The sequence below is a fragment of the Octopus bimaculoides genome, chromosome 5, assembly GCF_046866305.1.
Source record: "Octopus bimaculoides isolate indiv1 chromosome 5, ASM4686630v1, whole genome shotgun sequence".
Classification (NCBI taxonomy): Eukaryota; Metazoa; Mollusca; class Cephalopoda; order Octopoda; family Octopodidae; genus Octopus; species Octopus bimaculoides.
The window spans coordinates 96,635,802-96,648,408 of record NC_142932.1 but is presented as its reverse complement, the minus strand read 5'-3'; the positions used below and the strand labels follow the sequence as shown (position 1 = coordinate 96,648,408).

The following is a 12,607-nucleotide window of genomic DNA, read 5'->3' as shown; positions in this document are numbered from 1 at the left end:
CTGAAATTGCTGACCTTATATCAAAATTTGAAACAAATATTTAATTCCAATAAACAAACAGAATATTGAATTCTTAAATTATCTTATAACTTATTTCAATGCTGAAATAAGTCTTAGAGAGCTCTAGCCAATAAGCCTCTTAGACCCTTTTGGCTGATATATATACACACTCTCTACTATTCTTGATATTCAAAAACAGCATACCCACCTGATCTTGCCCCCACTGACTACCACTTCTTCCAGAATTTGGATAACTTTTTGATAGGAAAAAACCGATGATGCTGTAAAATAGGCCTTCCAAGATTTTATTGACTAGATTGCCAGGCTTTTACAGTTCCAGGCTGGACAAGCTACCGCTGAAATGGCAATAGTGTATTGGCAATATGGGTGCATACTTTGATGAATAAAACTATTCCTTGTGTTTATAAAACATAAGCAATTTTTTTTCTACAAATTTCATACTTGATGAGCTAATATATATATATATACCTCGTTCAGAGATTTAACATATATATATATATATATATATATATATATATATATATATATATATATATATATATATATATATATATATGTATATATATATAAATTTAAAGAATGGAGTAAACGCATATTATAACTGCATACTTTTATTCTGACATATGTTTCGAAGAATTACAATTTATGCGATCCATAGGAATCGGCGATGTTAAAAATATTCGATTATAATGTCTTACATTTAAGCTGGTTCTCATACTTTTCCCTGAGGAGAAGTTTACATTTTTAACATCGCCGATTCCTATGGATCGCATAAATTGTAATTCTTCGAAACATATGTCGGAATAAAAGTATGCAGTTATAATATGCGTTTACTCCATTCTTTAAATTTATATATACTCAAATACCCAAAATATCAAGGAGTTTCTACCTCATAAACAGGAGTTACACCACGGTTATTTTGTGATCTTTGCTACCCCGGTACCTATTAACCAATTTATTTTATCCGAGTTATTTTTTACTTGGAGAAAATAAATACATATAATAAAATATATATATATATATATATATATATATATATATATATATATATATATACAGGGTGCGATGGGTAAATTGTCACCATTTTATATTTTTTATTTCATGCGTGCACATTGTTTGTTTTTGACTTTGTTGGCTACACAGTATAGTAGGGTCAGTCGGGCACCATCTGTGAGAAAATCAGTACCATGATGCAATTCACTCTGCCAGAAATTTGGAAATGACATGCTGTACTGCTTGGCATTTGCACTAGAAGCTCCAATACAAACATTTCAAAGTGTTTGCATGTCAATCTGAGGACATGTACCAAGAGTGATAAAAATCAAACATCCAGTCAACATAATGGTGTTTGGAGTAATCGCTAGTGATGGTGAGCTTATGCTTCTATTCATCTTCCCACACAGCCTCAGACTCAACACGAAGGCCTACATCAAGTGCCTGAATGAGGTAGTGCTGCGCTGGGTCAAGAGAGTGGCTGCTGGAAGACCCTATATCTGGCAACAGGACTCTGCTTCATGCCACACAAGCAGGAGAACCCAGTCATGGCTGTCAGACAATTCCTGAGACCACATCACCCCTAACATCTGGTCACCTAACTCCCCAGTTGAGCAAGAGACTGACAAAACTCCTTGTAACACCAAAGATGAACTGAAGGCAAGGTTTAGGGCAGCATTCACCAACTTCAACAAGGAGACTGTCCAGAAGAGTTGTAGGAAATTCCAAAGTCATCTGGAGGCTATGGTTGAAGCCAATGGTGATTTTATTGAACAAGTTTTTTCTCTTTAGTATTTCAAGATATTTTTATGTAATTTTGGTAAATATATCTGTTAAAATGAAATGTAAGTGTTATTTTCATTTTTGCATAATTTAAACGACAGTTTATTCACCGCACCCTGTATGTATATATATATATCATCATCATCATCATCATCATTTAAATGTCTGCTTTCCATGCATCCAACCCATGCCAGCATGGAAAGCGGGTATTTAAATGATGGTGCAAGCGCTAATATTTATAAACATGTGACATATTAATAAAAATCTGTAAATGTACAACCATCCAGATATCTGAGTACCTTATTATTTTTTCTAATATATATATATATATATATATATATATATATATATATTTATAGGAAGGACAGTATACACTTTATTATTATTTTTAATTTTTAATATTTCTAATGTTTTAATTAACATTATATATATACCATTGGTTCTTAATTCATCTCCGAAGAGCGGAATTACTGATAGTATGTCGATCTTTTGATCACATTGTGATTATAATAATATCCGCGAAACGATCGTCAGATGTTTAATTCTTTAAATTTTAGGCTTTTTTATATTTTAGACTTTACAATATTCATGCTTAATTACACATAAAATTTTTATACGCATTTATATTCACATGTATCTTTATCTACATTCATATTTTTATACATATTTATATTTATATTTCGTATATTTATATTTTAAATTTTAAATTTATTATATTACCATGTCATATTGGATATATATCTTTGGAAATATTAAATATTGATTTCCTGAGAATATTATTGATAAGTTTATGAATTTATTAATAATATAAAAACACACACACATATATATATATATATATATATATATATATATATATAGGAGGACCAGTGGTTAGGGCAGCAGACTCGCGGTCATAGGATCATGGTTTCGATTCCCAGACCGGGCGTTGTGAGTGTTTATTGAGCGAAAACACCTAAAACTTCACGAGGCTCCGGCAGGGGATGGTGGCGAACCCTGCTGTACTCTTTCACCACAATTTTCTCTCACTCTTACTTCCTGTTTCTGTTGTGCCTGTAATTCAAAGGGTCAACCTTGTCACAATGTGTCACGCTGAATATCCCCGAGAACTACGTTAAGGGTACACGTGTCTGTGGAGTGCTCAGCCACTTGTGCATTAATTTCACGAGCAGGCTGTTCCGTTGATCGGATCAACTGGAACCCTCGACATCATAAGCGACGGAGTGCCAACAACAAATATATATATATATATATATATTTATATATATATATATATATTACATATATATAGGTGCATGATTATTTTTATATGTATGTGTGTGTGTGTGTATACATATATACTTATTTTCTACTTCTTTTTTACATGCAGTGCGACAAGTTGCTGATATTTGTCTTTTCTCTACTGCACAATATAAGTGCACTGTTGCAGAGTTGGAAAGCGAGTACGTTGATATTTTATATCCTATTTGTTACCTTAGTAATTTATTTAGATTGATTGAATGATATAATACCAATATTTGTTATCACTTGTAACTGTTGATTATTATCCATTAAAAGCTGGCATCACTGTAACTGCTGATTAATTGCTCCACTGTGATTATTGATTAGCAACAGGCTCCACTTTTTCTTTTTCCTTTCCTTTTTTTTTTTTTTTTAAGCAACTGATCCTGATACTTGTTGCCAATTACTGTTGATTTATTGCTGGTTGAATTCAACAATTTCCAAGCAGAGCTAGCAATGCTTGGGATCCCAATATAACAAATCAATGTTTTAGTACCCATTGAGACAAATTCTCTGTTTTCCTTTTCTTTTCTTTTTTTTTTTTTCTACTGCATAATACCAAGTAGTTGAATAAACAGTATCTGTAAATTAATGTTATTTTTTTTAAAATGATTCTTCACTTGATGAAAATAAAAGAAATTTTACTGTAAAGAATACTAACAGATGTTTTTATATTATATTCACAATCCTTGCTATCTATAGCAATATATTTCCTGGTAAATTTTTTTAACTCTTGCACAGACAGTAGAATAATCATCTGATTATCAATTTTCAAATGCAATCATTTTCTGTACATTTTAGATAATTTAAAGTATTTCTATAATGAGTAGGTCTTTTTATTTTCCTAAATGGATTTCCTTAAAATAAATTCGCATATTAATCCAATTAATTACTTAAGAGAAGAAAAACTGAAGTTTTTATACTGAGCAATTAACTTTCTTTACTATTCTCTTTGTGCTCTTTTATTTAATGGGGAAAATAACAAAGTTTGTGTCTTAGAATAGAGGCACTTTGGTGGCATTTTAACATAGAATCAAATAAATTGCTTTGAAAAATATCTTTTCAGTTGGTATAAAATAGAGATATTTTCCCTTTTAAATATAGCACTCTAGGTATATAGGAAATTAAGAAGACAAGTAAAATGATAATAGCTGACACACAAAACTAAAACATCAATTAATTTGTTGTAAACATGTCACCATTCTGTAAGTTCTAAAATTTTTGTCACACAGGTGTATTCCTGAGAATTTTAGGGAAGGAAAGGGAGAAGATATAACATTCATGCTTTCCCAAAAACATTAATGACACAAGAAAAATTAATATTTTCAGACAGTGGAGACAAATCCAGGTCATGGTTGTAATTCATTTAGAACTCATGCATTACAAAGATCTCTACTAATTTAATTGAAATACTAATATCCAGTTGAACACTTCTAATACCCAACTGTTGTGGAAGAACTCAACTATTCTGTGGATATATGGATCATTAAGGTTGCTTAAATGATGATAACAGTTATTATGTTTCTTAATTCATTATTTCCAGCTTGCTTTTCTTTACAAATCTCAAACAATATTTCACTATGTGTTTATTAGATAAAATTATGATTCCTAACAAAAGCAATTATGAATATTACATTGAAAATATGTCAATGTCCTCATTTATTATTCCAATTTGCTTATCTTTCTTTATCTCTTTTTTTTATTTGATGACCACAAAATAGAGAAGGCTTTCCTATTCAACCTAGCCAAACAGGTTTCTGTAAGGTATATCACTTAACTCCATTGCTGGACAACAATCGAGACAAAAGGGGCCTGGCTCTTGATGGAAAACTCAAACACGAAGACACATGTCTTGCTTCATCTACCATGTGAGTAATTGTTCATTCTTGTGATTCTTTTATGTTTCATATTGACTCTTAAATGTGATTGTTAAAACTGTTCTTATAAGAGGTTATATAAGGGAGATCATTCTCTTTTTGATTATGTTTTACATAGCATGGAAAGCGGACGTTAAACGATGATATCTACAAATGTGGATATATTCAAAAATTTCTTTAAAATAATTTATTCCTTTTAAAAAGACACTATATTTAATACAAGAAGACTGTTATGATGTGATGTTCATACCCTTCACAATGATGTTAACAAATAAGAGAAATGAAGCAGCTTCAATAAAGAATCAAAATTGCATTGAAGAGTTGGTCCATCAAAAGCTTAACCACTTTCTTGTTCTCTAGTAAACTCCAAAAATTTTCCTGAAAATATTAATGTTCTATGGTTTAATTTTTTGTTTCTGTTAGATAAATCCTTTTTTGAAATCATTTCTGAAAAATAGTTAAAATCTGTATTCATATATACAAATTACCCATCACTTGTATACTCCCTTATTAGCAGTCATCACCCCCACCTATACTTCAGGCTGCCATTCTCCTTCCCTCTCTCTCTACATATATAAACGTACATCATTATCATCATCATTTAACATCCATATTCTATGCTGCCATGTATTGGATGGTTTGACCAAATCTGAGATATCCAAGGACTGCATTGAACTCTAATGTCTGCTTTGGCATGGTTTTTATTGCTGGATGCCCTTTCTAATGCCAACCACTTTACAGTATGGATTGGGTGCTTTTTTCATGTCATCAGCACTGTTGAGGGCACCATGTAGTTCACAGGACTACAAAGCCCAGGAGACGTGATGGGGGTCAGAGCAGGTTCCTGTGGAGGGATCTGCATGGCTTTTCATATCAAATGAGGAAAAGGAAGAGAGAGAAAGCAACATTAATAAGTAGGAGCTACAAGATGGCAATGAGCTGCCCAGGTGGCCCACAAAGCTGTAAGATTGAATGGAAAGGAGAATGAGTAGTTAGGCGGCAGACTGGCAAAATAGGTAGGGTTGAAAGGTGAATGAAACAAGAACTGTGGAAGATAGAAGGATACAGAAGTGGGGGACTGGAAAACAACAGATGTAGTAAAGAGGAGACAGTCGCTGGTTGGTGGTGGGGTGACAAGAGAGTGAAATGATATGATTGGGTAGTCTGAAAGAGCTGGGGGTGGATACAAACGTGCATACGCATGCCCACATACACATATGATGTAGACTAGCAATTTTTTGCAACTTATGATCCAGTATCTCTTTTAATCCTGACATAATTATGTGAAAACATTTAAATTTCCTTTGCCTATTAATATGCTACAAATCCTTTATGACACACATTTACTTATTCACTATCATGAAGGTACAATCACTCTCCCAACATCTATGTGTGGATATTTAAAGCTAACTCTAACACCACATGCTAACTCCCTAAGGACCTTTTGCTGTGAAGAACAAGCTAATAGATAACTTGGGTTCACTGTGGACAATACAGCTTGAAAAGAGAAATGGTAAACTTTTGCTCTTCACAGTTATGTTTCAAGAGGCTGCTGCATAGGAGATTAATGATTAGGAGATTAGCACATAACACGAGATTTTGTTTTAAATATTTGCACCTTCATATTATTATTATTGGAGAGCTGGAAGAATGTTTTCCAACATTATTAATCATCATCATCATCATACATCCATTTTCCATGCTGGCTTGGGTTGGATGGTTTCACAGGAGCTGGTAGGGCAGGGGCCACATCAGACTCGATTGTGTGTTCTGGCATGGTTTCTACAGCTGGATGCCCCTCCTAATACCAACCACTTTACAGAGTGTACTGGGTGCTTTTACATGGCAACATCACCAGTGCCTTTTACATGACACCAGCACCAGTATAAATTCTGCTATGATTGACAAGTCTTCTTGAATACAGCAAGTCACCAGATATCTCAGTCCTTTGCCATCTCCTTCATAAGGCTCAGTATCTTGAGATCAGCCTTCAGTACTTCATCCCATATCTTCCTGGGTCTCCCTATCCCGTGAGTTCCATCCAGCACTTCTGTACGCAACTGTCTGTTTTCATATGCATCACATGACCAAACCACTGCAGTCTTCTCTCTTGCACACTACAGCTAATTCCTCTTATGTCTAACTTTCCTTTCAATACACTCTGGTTCTGTTGCGCATGTACATTGACATTGCACATCCAGTGGAGCATACTAGCTTCATTCTTCTCTAGCCTTCGCATGTCCTCTGCATTCAGGGCCCATATCTCATTAACATGTAGCATTGCTGTTTGTATATATGCATCATACAATCTTCTTTTCATTCAGAGAGAGAGAAATAGAGACCTTTGGTTGCCAACTGAGGTAAAAGTTGTCTGAATTTTCTCCGCCCTATTCTTATTCTAGTATATCCTCTTATTTCCATATATCCTCCCCCAATGCTAATTAGTAAATTTATAAATGTTTTTAGTAGACAAGGAAAGGTGTGAAAATGTTATTAATAATATCGTAGCAGTCTTCTACAACCTTACTCGTGTAATTTCTCTTATGATTCAACAAAATAGATTATCTTGCCCAGGTCTGGAAACAAGGATGCCAGAAAATTGTTGTACCTACCTGTTCACACACACACGCTGAAATACATATACATACATATAGATTCAAAATAACAAACAGGTGGTCAAATATCTTAACTGGCCACTTCTAAAACCCATTTATTCTTTGTCCTAGCCCCATAGACTCAAGCAAAAAAAAATTAAGAATATTTGAATTCCTGACATTTTATTGAATCCTAATTCTTAAACCACTAAATTAAGGGTTATAAACACACACACACACACACACACACACACACACACACACATGTAGTGGCTTTCAAAATACTGACATCTCACTCACACACAAACACACACACGCACGCATATAAAACCCCCATACACGATAATTCAGAATTTTTGAAAAATTTTGTTAGGAATGAAAGCACTAAAAATGTTTTCCAACTTCTGATTACCGTCTTTTATTAATATACACAATTTGTATGCCACTACATGTGTGTGTGTGTCTTTGTTTATATCCCTTAATTTAGTGGTTTAGGAAATAGAATTCAATAAGATAAGTTACCAAACTGAAAGATAAGTACTGGGTTTGATATGATTGACTAAATACTCTTTTAAGTGGTGCCCAAACATGGCTGCAATCCAGTGATTGAAACAATTAAGAGACTATCTATTTCATATTTGTATTTACTTACATAGGGGTGAGTTAAGTTAGAGGTTATAACAACCATCTAAGAGATAATTGCATCCAATGAATTAACTGGTATCTTACCTATATGTGATTATGAGTATTGGTATTAATGATCGATAAGGACAAGAATAAACTGAATTTTATCTATATTCAAGGAAAAAAAGAAAATGGAGATAAAATTGATAATTTTATCTCCATTTTCTTTCTTTCTTTCTTTCTTTTTTCCTATATGTATATCTCGAGGTTTATTTCTTCTGTTTCATATTCATTCCCTTTTCAGTTCTAATCGTTTTCTGTTTCAATTTCTTACAGTCTTGTAGAAAGCAATCCAAAAGAAAATTTAGGGATTGTTGTATCATACAAGGTGAAGGTAAAACTAATTCTAGGATTTGCCTCCAGGTAAAGAATCATCATATTATATCTTTTATTCTATTCTAAATATTTGTGAAGGACAATCTATATTGAGGTACCTTCCAAACTCTATCTTGTATCTTTGAAAATATTTGACACACTCTCTGACCACCACTAACTGACAAAAATATAAATTCTTAATCCTCTTTTGCTATTTGCATTTTGTCTACATCTAGATATTTATATAAATTAGAAAGACTTGACAGACAATAATTCATGCTATAACAATGCACATTTGACAGAAAGTGGGTAAGGTACTGAAAAAACTATGATCGTAAATCTTCTTCAAAATTGTGTGTACTTATGTGGGTGTGTGGTTGTGTATATGTGTGAGTGAGTGAATGACAGTATGTTTGCTTTTGAACTGGTTACTACATTCTATATACACCCAACTTCATTAGCATTTATAGAATAGGTACCAGGTCTTATTCATAGGTACAGTATTAGAGTTAAAGGTGTTTGGAGAAGGCCACTTCAATGGCTAAAACACTTCAGTGGTTAAACCACTTCAATGTAGCTTAAACATCCTAGAAAAAATAACCGATGGATTCTTTATCTACAGAATCTGTGCAACTTCACTTTTACTCTATGGTATATTATTTTATATGCATATAGTGTAGCTTGATATACTCTAAACGCTTTGGAGCAGCTTATCTTGAAATGATATTTTTTAGTAGTAGTAGTAGTAGTAGTAGTAGTAGTAGTAGTAGTAGCAGCAGAAGCAGCAGTATGTATGTTTGGATTTGGTGGTAAACACACAGTGAACTGGGTAAATTGGTACTACAACCTCCTGCTTTTGATATTCATTTGGAATCCCTTAAATTTGTTAATATTTCATGGAAACCATGAAAGCTGCCCAGTTTTCATTTCTAAAGCTTTAAGCCTAATAAAAAAATTACTTATCCTGTACACAGTTGAGATGTTACCTACATGGTTATGAAGGCTTCATATAAAGTTCCAAGCAGTACAAATTTTTGAATTACTTTGATATTTGATTGCTATTTTAACTGTTTGATGTACAATAAAAATATCTTTAAGATGGATACTAGGGCTACAACTATTACTGACACCACACCTGTTCCTCTGCCTCAGATTCTTGAGAATGATTGGCAAGGTACTGAAAGTGTTGGATTGCTGAAACAGTAAATTGAACCAAAAGCTTTATGGCAATTTGTCTCTGAGCATTTTGAGCTTATGTCCCACTAAAGTTAAATTTGTATTTCATTCTGTTATACCCAGTGAAATAAGTACCAGCTATGTACCTTGGGTAATTTAAATAAGCTGTGTATTTGGGACAGTTCAATATACTAGATACCTGACAATTTTTGACAGCATTAAATCACCATTCTGCATGCCCTCATTCAGTGTCCGGGCATTGCTGACTTGTGGCATTATGTGGAACAGCTGCTGTCACGTGTGGGATGGATCCATCTGTCGGCCGAGTCTGTAGTGATGATTGCACTGCCGCCCTCCTTCAATTGGCTGGCAAGGCAGTTTTCTTTTGCTTGGTGGCTGTGATGAAGGAGGTTGTTTGGTGGACAAGGCTAAAAGGCATGAGGATTGATACAATCCTCTTTGGTAGAGCTCTCATTGACTTTTTCAAGAACTGTCCTCAAGTGAGTTTATTGAAAGGTGGGTGAAAGTTGCGAAAATGGCAAGAGTGGATGGTACCTCTCTAAGTGTAGACCTGTGAGTCAGAGAGAAGTAATTGGAGAGGGCACTTGCTCATAGGATTTCAGGGAAATCTCGGACAGTGGGGTTCCTCAATTATCCCTAGAGGTGTTCCTGTATTAGGAAGGCCACATCTCTGTCATCCTCCCCCGCCTCCAGCTTTTGTTTTTTTACCTTTGTATGCTTTGCATATGTCTTTTTTCCAGTGTATACCATGTGTACTTTTTTTTTTCATCATTTCATTATTATATGTAAACCCATACACTTTATGTCTGTCTCTGTATTATCCCCCTCATCTTTCACCCTTGTGGCAAATAGATGAAATCATTATTATTGGTAGGATCCAAAGTAATAGATTGATAGAATTGTTAGAGCATCAGACAACATCATCATCATCATCATCATCATCGTTTAACATCCACTTTCCCTGCTAGCATGGGTTGGACGATTTGACTGAGGACTGGTGAACCAGATGGTTACACCAGGCTCCAGTCTGATTTGGCAGAGTTTCTACAGCTGGATGCCCTTCCTAACGCCAACCACTCAGAGAAGATGATTTACAGTATTTTGTTAAAGTCCTTTAAGTTTCAAGTTCAAATCTTGCTATAGTCAATTTTATATTTCATGTTTCTGGAGCTGGTGAAGCAAGTCCCAGTCTGTTATGAGCTGTAAGACTCATAAGACCCAGTTTCCATGGTGTGTAAATGAGTGAGATTACAACACTCTCCACTGAACAGGATGCAGGTCTATTACAGAGTTGAGTTTCCAGCATTCCAGCAATAGCTGGAAACTCATTTAGATCTGAATGGACTGAAACAACATGAAATGAAGTGTTTCACTCAAGAACACAACACACTTTCTAGTTCAGGAATTGAAACCATGATCTTACAATTGTAATTGCAATACCCTAACCACTAAGCCATGTACCTTCATACCAATCAAGTACTGAGATCAGTTTAATGGCAATTCACTTGGGTACCAACCATCAAGTGAAATGCAACAGAAGTAAGAACTATGTAAATTTCCTTAGGTGTTTATGATTAATCTAAGTTGTACTTGATTCTACCAACTTTAATCATCAGTACTCAATTTATGGCTATAATACAACCACATTTATATTAATTAGTCTCTGACATAATGAATCAATTAAAATTACAGTCACTGTTTCAAATAGTTTTGGTTTAGTAAAAAAAAAGGGGCAGGGAGAGCTTATTCTGAATTTTGCTGTTTAAAGGATTTAATTCGATTGAATTTATCCCAAATATATGTTCCTGCTTTACCTCCTCTAAAAGTTAAAAGGTAAACTTAGGCCTGATATGAATTAAAAGGCACAAGGATTTACCAAGCTACAAAAGTCCTACTTACTGCCATTGCATCAAATTCATCATCTTGCTAATAATTATAATTTCTAACATAGGCACAATATCAGAAATTTGAGAGGAATAAGTCAATTAAATGCTTTACATATTGTAATTATATTTCGTCTTTTCATACAGAAAGAGAGAGAAATAGATTTTAAATTTTTCAGAAAGATTAAGTTAATAATTTTTTTTTTTTAAAGAACTGAATAAATGCATGCATTGTTAAACATTCACACTGAATATTATTTTTATTATTTATACTATATAACTTTTCTTCCTTGATTTTTGTATCCAGCGACTTATCAGTTGAACTCCCTTTCACTCTAACACATCCAAAACCACAAGATACACCTCCATCTTCACGGCCAGCTAGTGTGGCCCAAGAAAATCCAGATGCTCCTATTGATACTAACCTTATCCAGCTTGACACAAAGTAAGTTTACAACAACAAATACTTTTCTGTACAACCTTTTTTTTAGTAGGCACCCATCATTCTTGAGGGGCCATGGATCACAACTGATATCACAATATTTCAGTTCCACTATCTAAAGTTTATATAATTTCTGTTGAGAAAATTAGTCAAACATTGAAATTAAAACCTCTTTAATAATTAATTAAATTAATAGAAGACTAACATTGAAAAAAAACTAAAATTGTTTTTACACCTATAAATAAATTCCCTCTCTATTCTATGTCATTACCAATCACTTTCAATAAAAGGTCACTCACACATCATTTTTAGCATGCATTTTTCCATGCTTGCTTGGGTCAGATGGAGTTTATTAAGACAGATACCTTTCTTGTTACCAGCAGTCACTGGTTTCCAAGCAAGGTAATACTTCTTCATGGCCAGATGTGTTTTCACAGAATATTGGAAATGAATGATACTGCTTGTATGTCAATGACATTCATTTACAACTACCTCACTACATGATGTCAAGACAAGAAGTAATTAACACCACACACA

The 12,607-nt window shown here is 33.8% G+C and overlaps 1 protein-coding gene across 3 annotated transcripts in view; it reads left to right on the top strand.

The window, feature by feature from the left end:
* The window catches only part of LOC106869179 (beta-arrestin-1), a 272,032-nt gene that overhangs the window by 258,165 nt on the left and 1,260 nt on the right, over positions 1-12,607 (top strand). For all 3 annotated transcript variants that reach the window (XM_052968277.2, XM_052968278.2, XM_052968276.2), the window contains exons 9-12: positions 3,167-3,239; positions 4,800-4,946; positions 8,510-8,596; positions 11,936-12,073. In XM_052968277.2, the coding sequence (XP_052824237.1) occupies positions 3,167-3,239; positions 4,800-4,946; positions 8,510-8,596; positions 11,936-12,073 (445 nt within the window). The remainder of the gene's footprint in view (positions 1-3,166; positions 3,240-4,799; positions 4,947-8,509; positions 8,597-11,935; positions 12,074-12,607) is intronic.